Source organism: Electrona antarctica (assembly GCF_951216825.1).
Source record: "Electrona antarctica genome assembly, chromosome: 9".
Classification (NCBI taxonomy): Eukaryota; Metazoa; Chordata; class Actinopteri; order Myctophiformes; family Myctophidae; genus Electrona; species Electrona antarctica.
This window is the reverse complement of record NC_136790.1, coordinates 20,156,278-20,172,374: the sequence shown is the minus strand read 5'-3', so window position 1 is coordinate 20,172,374 and position 16,097 is coordinate 20,156,278. Positions and strand designations below refer to the sequence as shown.

Below are 16,097 nucleotides of genomic sequence, written 5' to 3'. Positions count from 1 at the left end.
CGCAGACTCATTGAGATCTAGGCTACTCTCAGAAGACATGCTGCTACTCTCTCGGTCTCAGTCGTGGCGACTGAGAACTTTAACCCATGCCGGCTTCAGACAAGAGGGACCATGGATTTAGGGCCCTATTATGCGTGTCTTAAGTACCAGGTCTTATGACTTAACTTAAGACCTGGAGGCGTGGTCAATGCTGTTTGGCCACTCAGAATAGCCAAATGGCATTGATCACGCCTCCAGGTCTTAAGTTAAGTAATAAGACCTGGTACTTAAGACATGCATAATAGGGCCCTTAGAGTGTGTATATCTGGGGAGCAGTGCAGGGCACAGCCCATGGATACAGGGGGGGGAGGAAAGACAGGAGAGAGAGAGAGAGAGAGAGAGAGAGAGAGAGAGAGAGAGAGAGAGAGAGAGTGGGTTAGAACAGGGCCGTCAGAGGCTCAGGTGCAGAGTGGCCGGTCGAACAGCCGGATGGGAATCGTGTGAGGTTCCCAGTTCGATCCCAGCTCCCCCAGAGTTAGTGTCGAAGTGTCCTTGAGCAAGACACTGCTCCCGACGTGCAGGTTGGTGGTGCCTCGCATGGTTTCCTCCGCCATCGGTGTACGAATGTCTGGGTGAATGTAATGCAAAACCTACATGAAGCGTTTTGGATAAAAGCGTTATATTTATATATTATAGCACCATTTAAAGGAGCATTCAGTGATTTGGGTGATTTGGGAAAAAAAACCCGGTCCACCCGGTAACAAGATGTGCACATGCACACGCTCTACAGTGGGGGAAGTACAACAGACCAACAGCACGTGCACCAAGGCCCGCCCCACTCGATCATGATTGGAGGAAGGCCCCTCTCATCCTGATTGGATGAAGGCTTTGCCACCCAAAGCCCAAACCGAAACTAGGGTTTTTTTACTCCAGGGGTTAACTGGGGACAGGGAGGAACTCCTTATATGGTCAGCGCACTTTATAGTAGGGAGGATTATCCAAAAAATAAGAAAAAATAAGTGATATTTGAATTAAGTGAAATCACTGAATATACCTTTAACAGAAAAAGGAGGAGAGGAAGAGGAGAATTGGGTAGTGGGAGAGGACAGTGGAGTGAAGTCCTTCACTAACGGCTGTGTCCAGATGGTGGACAGAGAGAGGGGGGGGGGGTCTTTGACTCCGGAGGGACAAAGAGACACTTGTGGTGAATGACTACGTACAACTCTCTGACACAGGGAAGAGAGAGAGGACTGAAGAGTTCACACACACACACACACACACACACACACACACACACACACACACACACACACACACACACACACACACACACACACACACACACACACACACACACACACACACACACACACACACACACACACACACACACACACACACACACACACACACACACACACACACACACAGCGTCCACTACAGCTCTCGCCTGTTAGGGTCCGTCTAGCATTGACGGAATGTTTGACTGCCCGCCTCAGAGACATGATGTCACCGCCTCGCGAAACGCCGCCTTTTCAAAGAGGAGCGGCTTTTAATGTGTCCACGAGGCTCTACACCACCACGGTGAGAGAGAGAGAGAGAGAGAGAGACAGAGAGAGACAGAGACAGAGACAGAGAGAGAGACAGAGAGAGAGAGACAGAGAGACAGAGAGAGAGAGACAGAGAGAGAGAGAGAGAGACAGAGAGAGAGAGAGAGAGAGAGAGAGAGAGAGAGAGAGAGAGAGAGAGAGAGACAGAGAGAGAGACAGATATAGAGAGAGAGAGAGAGACAGAGAAGAAGAGAGAGAGAGACAGAGAAGAAGAGAGAGAGAGAAGGAAAGGAAGCAGATACTAAAGGAAGGAGAGAGAGAGAAAGAGAGAGAGAGAGAGAGAGAGAGAGGAAGGAGAGAGAGAGAGAGAGAGAGAGAGAGAGGAAGGAGAGAGAGAGAGAGAGAGAGAGAGAGAATGACCAAGTAAAAGACAGAGCGATTGGGGTGTGTGTGTGTGTGTGTGTGTGTGTGTGTGTGTGGGGGGGGGGGGGGTTTCAGATGGTTTCAGAGGGGGGGGGGGGGGGGGGGGGGTTCTTGGCTACGCTCAAAGATCGTGACAAACTGTGGCTCACATTGATGGTCGCCGTGACGACCCATTAAAGTTGGAGCGGGGTTGTAATTTCTGTTCCATCGCTGCGCTGCTATGAGGGAATGGGGCTTCGAAGCTGCTGTAAATGTGTCACAGCATAAGCACACTATTACAACTTTACTACCTGGTTGTCACAGGGGCTAATTACTGTAAAGGACTGCTCTGGTGCGGGGCGGGTGACACTGTACAATATAAATCATGAGAAAAGAATAAAATGAGATGAAGAAGATATCTTGGTATGTACTATGTACATTATATCCACTACATTAAGTTTAAGTTGTGGCGGGTGTGCAGAAATGCCGCTGAAGGAAAGACAGGGAGGCAGAGAGACCTCGAACAGTAGAGAGAGAGCGAGAGAGAGAGTGAAGCAATTTCACGCATGCAGTGGCGGCTCAGGGGTAGAGTGGCTGGATGGTAACCGCAAGGTTGCTAGTTCGAACCCGGGCTCCCCCAGAGTTAGTGTCGAAGTGTCCTTGAGCAAGACACTGAACCCCCAATTGCTCCTGATTTCTGCCGTCATCAGTGTATGAATGTGTGTGTGAATGTGTGTGTGAATGTGTGTGTGAATGGGTGAATGTAATACACAATCTATGTAAAGCGCCTTGGATAAAGGCACTATATAAATGCACCATTTACCATTTACCAGTATAACCAGGCCTACACTAGGCACTGAAATCGCGACATGCTGATCAATGTGATGCTTTCGCAAAACGTTGTCAGTTGACAATAACCCTGGCAATACCGAGCAAGCTGATTTGCTCATAAACATAAATACAGGAAATACTGGTAAATAGCTAATGATGCCCATTACGAAAGCATGCCCCTCCAAGTATGCAATACCCATTGTACCCATCCTCAGTCGGATGGTTCATACAGGGATAGAGCACTGAAGTGTGGTGTAATGCAGGGGTTCTCAACGTTTTTGGCCGGGGACCCCCGAAAATGCTTTGGCAACGTCTCGGGACCCCCGCCCCGCCCCCTCCCGACCCCCAATATAAATTGACTGCTACAATAACCTTAATAATAGAGACAATACACCATAAATAAATACTGAAACCAGATATAATCATTAGGGAAGTTGTATGCATGTACTATGTGTACTATATGTAAACTCTTCATTTCCATTTTACAGCCATTCAGTTGCATAAAAAAAAAAGAAATTTTTTTTTTTTTTTTTTTTAATTTATTTGGGGACCCCCCAAAATAATGTGGCGACCCCCCGAGGGGTCGCGACCCACGGGTTGAGAACCCCTGGTGTAATGTATGCATTCTACCTGGGTCACGCTTTTCTTCCCCCATTCTGAAATATCATAGACTTGTTTAATATTGTGTGGTATAAGAACTGTGTTACAAAAAAATAACAAATGAGCACAGTGCGTGCACACACGCACGCACGCACACACAGCGGGCATTTATAGAAGGATGATTAAAATTATACACATACCTTTAAATATTCCCAAAGTGGGAACTGCACAAGTGAGAAAGGGATCTGTGGAAGAGATACAAAGAAAGGACAGTGAGTTCAGGATTTATAAATATCACAGATAGTAGTTAGAACATCATTTAATATCAGTATTTATATATATTACAGATAGTAGTTAGGAGATCATTTCACATTTCAACTGTGTGTGTATACATAGCTCAAGGGGGCGGGAACCCCTTTTGGTGTTTTAAACATTCTGTTATAATTTAGCTATTGAAAAATAGCAGATCTACAAGCTCATAGCGCACCACCGAGTGGCGCGCTACGAGCTTGTAGGTCTGCTATTTTTGAAAAATTGTGAAAATATTTATTTCAGAAAACTGGAGGATTTAGAAGATTTGTTTTTAATTTCGAGATCAGGCCTAAATGGGTTAAGGTTGGGATCCTTTAGGAATTTAACGATTGTGGTTCCTTAATGATTCCCTAAATGGACCCTAACAGGTCTGTAACTCTGAGAGTGGAACAGAGTTACAGTATGGTGGTCCTTAATGATTCCCTAAATGGACCCTAACAGGTCTGTAACTCTGAGAGTGGAACAGAGTTACAGTATGGTGGTCCTTGGACCCTAACAGGTCTGTAACTCTGAGAGTGATTCCCTAAATGGACCCTAACAGGTCTGTAACTCTGAGAGTGGAACAGAGTTACAGTATGGTGGTCCTTGGACCCTAACAGGTCTGTAACTCTGAGAGTGGAACAGAGTTACAGTATGGTGGTCCTTGAAATTAAAACCTTTGAGAACCGCCGGGATTGTATTTGTAAAGCAGACGTGAAATCCACACATACCACCAGCTCTGACAGTGTGATAAAACCTGGTTCTGGAAACGGTTCCCCGGTTCCTATGATTTCCGGATCCCAAGTTCCCAACCCCCCTCAATATGTTTTCACATACTGCACACACACATTAATTAATAGAGTATTATTGAATTAATCTCAGATTCTGAATATACAGGGCTGATGTGTGAGGTTAAACTGATGGATGGAGAATTAAAAAAATGATGGGAGGGGTGGGCGCGCGCACACACACACACACACACACACACACACACACACACACACACACACACACACACACACACACACACACACACACACACACACACACACACACACACACACACACACACACACACACACACACACACACACACACACACACACACAGAGAGAGGAAATAGATGGCACTGCCAAAGCAGGGAACAGATGACACATACGGACCACACACACACACACAGGCCCCTCTGTCTCTCAAACACAGAGAGATGCAGTGGTTCCACTGTCACTATGTGTCGCGACACGTGTCGTGGGTACAAAAATACAAAAATCAACAATGTTCAGGAATGATACAAAAAAAATATCAGATTTCTTTTTTAATAAATTCTCCATACAGTTTGAAAAACTCTTAGAAATATCAGAGCTAAAACGCAACTCTGTGATCTTGGTTATTTTCAGTATAAAATAGGGCTTAAGTGCTAAATCCTAATGTATTTGTGTACTTTTTGGATCTCAAGTTGTAAAGGTTTAGGAAATTGATGTGTATTTGGCTGCGATTCAAAATTATTCAAAATCCTCCAAAGAAGAGTTTCAAAAGACGCAGACGTACAAGCTCACAGCACGGCACAAGGTGACACGCTATGGTTAAAGTGGTTAAAATGCTTGAGACGCTAATTTATGCTGGGGACCCTCTGGAACCACCCCAAGGACCCTCCCTGGCGGTCCCCTGACCCCACTGCACCCATAACCCAAAGCTTTCATCTTGTGTGGTAGGAATGGACATAAAGAAAGGGAAAAGGAAGGGAGAACACACGGAAAAGTAGTAAGAAAGTGTCACAACCAGCAGCAGCACTCAACGGGCGGCGGTGGCTCAGGGGTAGAGTGGCCGGATGGGAACCGCAAGGTTCTCAGTTCAAACCCGGGCTCCCCCAGAGTTTTTTTTTTTTATATATATAATTTTTATCCCACGATTTTGTAACCCATTTTTCACCCCTGTGTCAATTATCTAATGTGATCCTGGGCTCTACACACCCTCCGCCAACCTAGTCCCCATATATGGGGGACATGGGGAGAGCAACGGACTTGAACTCATGCTTCCTTCATGCCTGAGTGTCCAAGTTGCTCCTTTACACCTGACAGGGGGGAGTTTCCCTGGCTGGACGTAGCGCGTGGAAGGAACACGTTATTCCAACCAGTTCCTTTCCCCTCCATCAGGCGCCCCGGCTGGCCAGGGGGAGGCAGTTTAGAGACCAGGATTACTGCATGTCTTTTTGTGAGGGTACCTACCCTAGGGGACACAGGGAGAACATGCAAACTCCACACAGAAAGGCCCTTTCGCCAACCCTGCCTCGGGTATGGGCACTGATGACGCGGAGGAGGAAAGACACCGCCAGCACCCACAGCGTCCCGAGCGGGAATCGAACCCAGGACCTTCTAGCTGTGAGGCGACAGCACTACCAACTGTGCCACCGTGCCACCGGGCTCCCCCGCAGAGTTGGTGTCGAAGTGTCCTTGAGCAAGACTCTGAACCCCTTATTGCTCCTGATGTGCTGGTTGGTGCCTTGCATGGTTTCCTCCGGCATCGGTGTATGGATGGGTGAATGTAATGTAATGCAATCTGTATGTAAAGCGCCTTGGATAAAGGTGCTATATAAATGCACCATTTACCATTCAACCATCCATGTCGTCCGACTGCTGGAACTGCTGTTCTTATTAGCACACATTTACACCAGCAGGACTAATCTGGATGTGACTCAGTCTGGCACAAAGACAATACACTCACTGTGTTTACGCCGAATAATTACCTCTTAATGGTACTAATTCTGACTAACGACGTGACTTCACCTCGCTCAACACCTCATCTGGACTAGAGAAATAACCGGACTCTGACCATCATGTTTGTGATTGAAACTAATGCAAACTGTGCACATTATATTATTATAGTAAATACTAAACTCATTGCAAAAGTCTTGTGTTTCACTCGCATGGTCCTTTAGTCACGGTCTTCTGTGCCCACAGATGTCAACATATTTTATGGCCTGATGTAGTTGTTATTGCACTGCTGTATTGCATATTGCTCTCTGCAGTAAATTATGTTTTCGATTACTGCAATGTTTTTCATATTTTCTTTATTTATTCAGTATGTACATACAAGTAAGACGCGCGAAGCGAATGCAGCTCGTAAATTGCAATTACAACAATTAGAATAAATTACGTACTTTTTAAAGATTTTTTTAAAGATTTTTTTAAAGATTTTTTTTTAGTTACGTTTTTTAGTGTGTGTGTGTGTGTATGTGTGTGTGCGTGTGTTTTTTTTTTCTTTTTAAGTTTTTTTTAAGTTACGTTTTTTTTTAAGTTAAGTTTTGTGTGTGTGTGTTTTTTTTGTGTGTGTTACAGCTGCGCCCTCTGGTGGCGGGCCGTTGGTGTTACAGCGTGACACACACAGACAGACAGTTTAGGCCAGCTTCTATAGTTAGTGCTCACTGCGTTCGCAATCACTGCGTTCGCAACTAAAGTATGATGTCCCTTATGTATGCATGTATGACGTCTCGCATACAGTATGTATATTATATGTACAATGTATGTATGTATGCATGTATGTATGTATGTATGTACTGTATGTCCCATCCAATTCTGCCCAAGTATGGAGTTCCACACGTCATGAAAAATTTGCCCAAATATACTGTAAGATATGCGTAGGCCAGACACATAGTGTAGAACATGCATACAGAGAATTGAAAATGTACCAAATTGTCTAATCCACAGGTTTTCAAAGTGGGAGTCGAGGTCAGGACACTCAAGGACGAACTGCAATGGCGCCCACCTGTGCCAAATCGCCATTGTTAAGCACACAGATCAACGTTGTTACGATACGAGTATCGGGGAAAGGCTGCCTCATACTGCCTAAAACGCTGATATCGGTATCGTAAGTGTGGCAGTCTACTATGCCATTACGATACCACGTCATTTATGCTATTTAATTTACAGTCATATTTTGAATGCTTCAGTTGATGTTTTATACTCTGAATGGTGCGTTCACACAGGCAGACACAAAGATGCAAGACTGCGTCTTTGCATCGTCATGTCGCTGGCTTCCATTGACAATGAAGGGTCGACTGCGTATTTGCGTCTGCCTGTGTGAACGCAACGTTAATGTACTATGTATTTACATGATTAGTTTTACTTGTAATGTAGTTAGTATAGTAGCTGCACAATTGAGTACTACAGACGAAAAACAGTTTTAAGTCCAAATTGTATTCTGACCCCTCCACCAAAAGGCCTCGTGGAATTTTGTTCCTAGATACGTGGTTCTAAAACTATTTAAACCATTTTGGGGCGGGAACCCCTTTTGGTGTTAGCATTATGTTATGCTTTAGCTATTGAAAAATAGCAGATCTACAAGCTCATAGCGCGCCACCGAGTGGCGCGCTACGAGCTTGTAGGTCTGCTATTTTTGAAAAAAATCGAAGAACGACTGACATAGAAACATAGCTTTTTCAGAAAACTGTCAGGATGTAGAAGATATTTTTAGAATCTGATCTCAGGTCAAAATGGGTTAATTTCAAGGACCAGCATAACTCTGAGTGTACAAATGGATTCCAAATGGATTCCATTTGTACACTCTCAAGAGTTACAGACCCTGTAAGGGTCCATTTGGAAACCCTTCAAAGAACCCTGAGAGTCCCTAGACCCCACTTTGAGAACTATTGTCCTACATTATTTCTAAATTATACACCGATATCAGATCAGTACTAGGTATCGACCGATACGAATCTTATGGGTATAGAGGGTATGCGCATGCATAAAGTGAATGGCAAATCGAGTGGCAAAGTTAGTGGCAAAGTGAGTTTAACGTTGTTTAACGTCGTTTAATGCAATCATATTGGACTTTTCTGTTTGGATGTATGAGCTATCAAGGCCAGAAAGTAATTTTCAGCTCCGACACACACCTGTAAAAAGCATTTAAAAAACAATTCGTGCAAGTAATCAACACTTAATAAATACCGCAAAATGCTATGTAATTAGATGCGTTCTGCTGAAAATCAAATGAAAGCAGATGAAAAACTCCAGACAAACACGTAACCATTGCTTGACAGATCGGAGTACTTGGAACTGGCAGAAGAGTTCCAAGTGGAAACTCTGCCCATCTGGCCTATGGTACGGTACGGTACGGTACGCACGCCGACAGAAGCAAGCGATCCCCGCCCCACTGCTTGGGAAAGATCTTTTAAAAGAAAAAAACACGCATTTGACGCAGGTCTGGGATTCAGCTCCGTTAAAGCAGTGAGTGTTATACGATGAGCAGCAGCGAGTCCTGCTCTGTTTTCCAGCTGCACACAGAGGACACTTTGACTTTTCAATAGGAATAAAAAGACACCTGTCTTTTATTAGCAGCCTCGTGAAGTCAGCTGCTTTCCAGACACAGGAGAGAGGGGTGGGGGGGGGGGGGGCTGGAGGGGGTTGGGGCGAGGGGCCGGGGGGGAGAGCGAGAGAGAGACACTGGGACAGAGAGAGAGAGAGAGAGTCAGAGAGATGGGTTCTGCAGAGGTTCTTCTGGGAACACTGATCCTCCAGTGATGTATGGCCTGGTCTGACAACCCCTGGCAACACAACGTGTGTGTGTGTGTGTGTGTGTGTGTGTGTGTGTGTGTGTGTGTGTGTGTGTGTGTGTGTCTGTGTGTGTGTGTGTGTGTGTGTGTTAGAGATGGAGGGTCTGAGTGCTGCATGTGGTCAGATTTATATCGATAAGCCATTTATAGTTATGAGAGGGCCTGAGGGCGCGCACGCACACCCAGAGACAAACACGCGCACACACACAGAGGTGCACATGCACGCACACACACGTTATGCATGTGTCAGGTCAACCATCGACTGACACATGTGACAGGTTGCAGCTGTGTGCGTGTGTGTGTGTGTGTGTGTGTGTCACTGTGGATTCGTGAGTGCATGTATGCGTATGAGAGACAGAAAGAGAAAATTATGATAGGGACAGAAGCAGAAATACATTCTATGTATGATTATAAATGTACAATAGAGTCACTGACTGTCATAAATGTGGATACTATATATATATATATATATATATATATATATATATACACACACACACACACACACACACACACACACCACCATGCTATCGCAGCTCAGAAAGCTTAGCCTAACCAAACAATAGTATGGAAAGAGAGATTACTAACATTCCCTTTCTCTCTTGGTCTCTTCCTCTGCCTTTGTTCGAGTGCTGCTGTGCCCATTTTCATATCCCACAGTTCTGAAAGGTCATGCCGCATACCTGCAGGGCACCGGCACATGCAGCGTTGGGCTATGTTATGTTATGCTAGGCTAGCGTACGGCCGCGCCACGCCACGCCACGCAGAGCAGGCAGCCAGCAGGGCAATGCTACGCTAGACTAGCGTGCAGCGCAGCCAGGCAGTATAAAAAGCACATACACACAGTGCTAACTGCTGACTCTGACTGGAACCCCCCCAGCATCGTATAACGCCTGCTAGCATGGCCTGTTCAGCGTCGTAAAGCCTCTCTCTCTGTGTGTGCGTGTGTGTGTGTGTGTGTGTGCGTGTGTGCGTGCGTGCGCGTATTACAATACTTGTGAGGACCAAATGTCGCAAGTATAGTGGAATATGAGAAATAGCCCGTTGTGAGGACCATTTTCCTGGTCCACACAAGGACAATTGTTGTTTCACGTTCAGAAAAGATTTTTAGAGATTACAATTAGTAAAAGATTCATGTTGGGAATAGGATTAGATTTAGAGGTTAGGTTTAGGGTCTGGAATTAAGCGTAACATGGTGTATACACAGTTGCATGGCATCGAATGTCAAGCACTGAAATAATTGCCGATCTACAAGCTCACAACACGTTCTGCTATTTTTCGTTCTAGGCTTACGGCGAAAAATGGCAAGAATGGCATTTATAAAATCGCTAAAATGTTGTGTCCTCACAAGTACATATAATAGAAAACGTGTGTGTTTGTGTGTGTGTCATGGTCAGTCAAGCTGCGTTCTTCATGTTGTTAACCCTAACCCAGACAAACAGACAGGCCTCTATAAAAGCCAACGAGCATGATGGTAGGAGAGGGGCGTGCATGGCGCTGGACCAAGCGGCCTGCCCACACCAACAGGACACAGCGCTGTACAAACAAACACACGGACCGGCTGAGCCTGCAAGTCCAATGGAGATGTGACCAGAGCAGAGGAACGACTTGGACACGGGATCCACACCTTCGCCATCCCATCCCACTCATGTTTCTTTATAGGTTTACTTTCATTCCAGTTACATGCTTTATTTATATTTTGATAGTACGCCGGACTTGTGGAATAAGCATTTCATTGCCATGCGGTGATTAGTGAGCTACTTTTTTGTGTGTATTTGACTAACAAACTTGACTTGACATCCGTCACACCTTTTCAAACTCCTTGCTTATGATTTTTGGAATCCGAGGGAGAAGGGGAAAACGATGTGCTGGCAAAAAAAATAAAAGCTAAGCACGCTATATGCCTTTAAAAGCCGGCGGGCTGATGTTTATGTCCATTGAAATTGACTGGGGTTTTCCGCTGCCTGCCAAGCGCTTTGCTAGCCTGTTCACTCGCTCGACCCCAGCCACCACTGGAAGAGTGCACGTCCAATGGCTGCGCGGGCGGGCAGGCCGCAAAGTCATGGCAAACGGCAATAAGACCAGCACCATAAACATGCTCCACGCATTAACACATTGTTGAGGTTAGAAAACACGGACTGTCAAAGACATACTCCAAAGACACAAGAAACAGTGATGTAGGAGATCAGTTCCATTCCTGTCAAACAGGGAATTGACAATACACATGGCTTGGCAAAAATCAAGACATAAGACATATTGGATTTGTTAAGTGATCTACGGCTAACGGGAAAAGCATGCAAGGTGCAATCCCCTTTTTCCCCTCATCTATGGCCGACACACACAATCTCCACTCCATCATTCCTCCTTCTGATGTCATTTACTGCAGCTAGTACAATGCTTTGTCGATCCCATTTCGTGTCACCAGACTCCTAGATTTCATGCCAAGCAGCATTGTGTCCAGTTTTAAAGGATGTAAACAACTCTTTTGTTTTCGCTGGAGCCGTCCCGGCGCACTGGAATGCAACTTAATTTAGGGCCCGCCATTCTTGCTTTCATATGCGTTTTCCTTGAAGCCAGAGCGGGAACATTCCATCTGACCCAGTCCAAAGAATCTCAGGACCAGGTGCTTGTTTCGACATATGGCTGCCAAACATCCATCTTGTGTCCAGCGACGCCTCCATCTGCTCCTACGTTAGTACCATGCAGCTCCTCTCTCGCTACAACCAGAGTTGCCGGATTTTGTGAGAGAAACAAACAAGGCCTATGAAAAGAAGCCCAAAAGAACAGACTATCCTTGCATCATCATCGGCTACATGGAAATAGCAGATCTACAAGCTCACAGAGCATATAGCGGTGCGATGGGATGTGAACTTGTAGAGATGCTATTTCAAAATTAAAATTAAATCTTGACAAATGTAAAATACTGTGAAATGTTTTTTGGAACATTTTAACAACACAAATCTTGCATGGGGGTCCCTGGCACACGGCAAAACCGCCCAAAACTACCAATACTTGCAGGCAACATCAAAGAACAACAAGCCCAAAGTAGCTTATAATAAGCAGACATGGCAACAATGGCTCTTATCCCCTTCTACCAGCTTTCAAGTCAACGTGTTCTACGCTCCGCTGTTGTGATTCTATCCCTCTATCCCAATGTCTTGGCTTTATAAGCCACACGTTCAAATGAAATAAAATAAAACATCATTCAAACTACGATCGACTGCCTTTCCTTGTTAAACAAGGTTGGGGGGGAAGGCAGAAAGCTAAAGATCAGGACCGTATTCAAGCCCTTTTGTGTGAAAACAAATTATGACAGGTTGCGGTTTTGGCAACGGCGCGGTCAGAAAGGGACTTCTCTCCGTTCCAGTGCGGATCAGCAGCAGCATCTGCTCGCAGGCCCACAAACATCTGTGTCATCCAGCCCATCTCCAGGGAACGGATTCCTCTGCTGGGAAACACATGACGACTGTGTTCAAACTGCTATGTGTTCACTTTGTCTGTGTCTGCAATGGTGTGTGTGTGTGTGTGTGTGTGTGTGTGTGTGTGTGTGTGTGTGTGTGTGTGTGTGTGCAAAAGCACTCAACAAAATTGTCCCCAGATGTTGCCTAGCTGGGTCAGGGATATATTGTGAAGCTGCATGGGGGGGACAAGAATTGGTGGCGTCCCCAATTAGACTTTTACTGAAGTTCCATAGGATTAAGTTAGGGGTGTTTGGGGTAAAGAGAAAATGGAATGAAATGTTAAGACCTCTCGGAAAGTTTGGAAAACGAATCTGTGTGCGTGCGACTGAGAATAATCAATAGTGACAGACAGTGCCACTTGCTGTGGCTGTCAGGTACTTTATCATACAAATATGTAGATCCTGTCTGCTGTGTCATTCCGCTGACAGTGTTTGAGGACACCGAGTCCTCGCTTGTGTGCGCGCGTGCGTGTGTGTGTGTGTGTGTGTGTGAGAGAGAGAGAGTGCCAACTGCCTCAGTGTTAAAGCGTATTAGTATTCGCAGAGGCTACAGGCTGTCACAGGTCCTTAGGCGCTCGGCGGAGGGCAGGAAAAACACATGTCAAAATATATTCACATTCAGCCTGACTGCAACCAAGCCAGTTGGCTGCAATTAGACAAATGACTTTTAATAGGTCACACTGCAGCCTCTGCATACTGATGAGTGCATCATGAGAATGGAGGGGGGAGACAGACAGACAGACAGACAGACAGACAGACAGACAGACAGACAGACACCCATCAAGACCCGAGGCCGATTCTACATCAGCTTTCTAAATCAGTAGTTCACACTGAAAGATGTTTCAAAAATAGCAGATGTACAAGCTCGCAGCACGGCACGAAGTGATGCACTGTGAGCTTGTAGATCTAAGATGAGACTCATGCTTTCCTGGTTTTAATGGGTTGAACCCTATATGGTTGGCCGGAGTATAGTGTCTATTCTGTTTTCTCTAATTTCCAATTTAGCAATGAAGGTTTCAAAAATGTTGACGGTTGACGCACGACTTTGAATCACTCAATGGTTTAGGGACAAAATACATCTGACTTTCTTTAACATTACAATCCAAAGAGAAGGCTCAAAGAGAAAATGCCATTAACTGTTCCCCCACTTACAAAGACAATAAATAATAATACTGTACTTGATTTGAATTTTCTGAAGTCAACATTACTTTTAGGTACTTTTTATTTAGATCAAGTGTTAGATATGTCCTTGCATTATGACTATGGATATGCTCCAAAAGACATTTTTCATACAGACAGTCGGCCATTTCTACAGATGAACCGTTTCAGTGGATTGTCTCAGTTTGGCACATGGTACACACTCTCGTGCATGTGTGAGTGTGTGTGCGTGCGTGCGTGCGTGTGTGTAGCCTTCCAAAAGGCAACTTTACATAAAGACCATCTTTGTTCCATTAAATGAGCACGGTGAGTTTTTAGACAATATCTCTTTGATCAACTTACCTTTGATCAACATGAGGCTTGGTAGCAGTTTGTACCTCAGCATCGTGTCGGTACAACGCTACATGAGATGATGTTGCAATAGCTAGCAGTAGTGGGTATCGAGAACGCACCTCACAGGATCAAATAGCCTACATATTTTAGAGACACCTTCAACACTGCTACCAAACTCCCTGTCAGTCACAGTGTCCGTGCCCAGAAAGCTAGTGGAATGCTCTAAGTGTCATTTGGTACGGATCGCATTGCAAGGCAAGACGCTTTGTGACATTGCTGATTGCACACAACACAAATAGTTTGACTTTACCGTACTATCACAGTGCAGCTCGGAATACGATCACATTTCAAACCAAACATTGCCCTGCAGTCAATTCATGACTCGTCTCCACATTCTCACCTTGCAAGCCTTTTCTTTCTTTGTCAGGTGAAACCTGACTAATGAAAGCTCATGAAATGTACACGACCTAGTCATAGTCACCACCTAGTCATACTGAATGCCTAGTCCTGATTGGCAGCCACACACACTGCCTAAGCCAATGGGAGTTGTAGTATGATTGCCTGCCTCCTAAGCTATGCCACACACACCGTGGAAGAAGGGCTGATTACCGCACGCCAGCGAGCAAGCTTTACCACCGCAGCCTTGAAGAGACCTTGCTAATGTTAAGAGCTGGTCATTGAACGACGCACAGAACGTCGGAAACGAACGCAAACAACGGCCGTGAGGCGCGAGGTTGTGACACACAAACATACACGTTACTAAAATAGTAATCATACTAATATGGGGGGGAGGGAACACAACGGAGACCGTGCTTCTTTCACCTGACAAATATCACTATGTGATCATTTCGTGTTTTAAGTCCATCTCCACTACTTTTACAGGCACTCTGATACTTTCATGACTGCTGGAGTAGGGCTAGGCGTAGTGATTAAGAACCATGTCATTTCAGATTTTAGTGTTGGCCATTTAAAAAATAGCAGATCTACAAGCTGGAAAAGTGTTGACTAATTTTTAATTACGAGAAAGTTTGAAAACTACCGATTTGGATGGCATGTGTAGACTCGACCTCAGGTCTTAATGGGCCAATAAATGTACAGTTGGGTGCCACCGATATTGTCCCTTATTATTTGACCCATTCACCAAAAGGGGTTCCCGCCCAAAATGGGTTAACTGTCCTTTTACGCAGATCACGCAAACCTCAGCAAAAAGAAAAGGACAATATCGATGGCCTCCAACTGTATAACTCCATATTACAAACTGTCATGTTGCTCGCAGACTGCGAGGCAGTGCTGTTACTATAGCGTCAGGCTGCAGAAGAAGGTTTAGACTCTTAGCTGCGGCAGAGGAGGAAAAGTGAGGGGGTGCGTGGGCGATTAAAACAGAGGAAGAGGGGAGATAGAAGAGATGGAGGGGTATTATTTTGCCAACAGCATGGTGGCAGCTGTGTCGATGATGATGATGATGAGCGCGGCGGAAAGAGAAGAGGGAGAGAGCCGGGCAGGCTGGTCACCAGAGCTGCAGACAGATGCTAGAGGAACAGCATCAAACGGCAGACTTGCCAGAGTTCAAATGGTGTCTCACACACTTCCTGGTTGGAAAGAGGAGAGCGTGCGCACGGGAATGAAACTCAGAGCCGTTGGTGGACTAGAAACGATGTGAGGTGCCTGGGAGAGGAGAGGAGAGGAGAGGGTGTTTAAGAGGAAGCAGATGGGAGTCAGATGGGAAAGCGATCAGCAATCCTTTTCAGTATGAGGGATCACTATGGGCCATGTGACGACCAAGACAGACCCACCGGTACAGCCATGCACACTTGCGTGCACGCATGCACACACACACACGTGCACGCATGCACACACACGTGCGCGCACACACGTGCGCGCACACACACACACACACACACACACACACACACACACACACACGGGGGGGGGGGGGGGGGGTGGG

General features: G+C 45.6%; 1 protein-coding gene across 1 annotated transcript in view; it reads right to left on the bottom strand.

Moving 5' to 3' along the window:
* The window catches only part of slc25a26 (solute carrier family 25 member 26), a 95,366-nt gene that overhangs the window by 33,941 nt on the left and 45,328 nt on the right, over positions 1 to 16,097 (bottom strand). Inside the window, exon 6 of the mRNA XM_079510037.1 lies at positions 3,563 to 3,607. Within this exon, the coding sequence (XP_079366163.1) occupies positions 3,563 to 3,607 (45 nt within the window). The remainder of the gene's footprint in view (positions 1 to 3,562; positions 3,608 to 16,097) is intronic.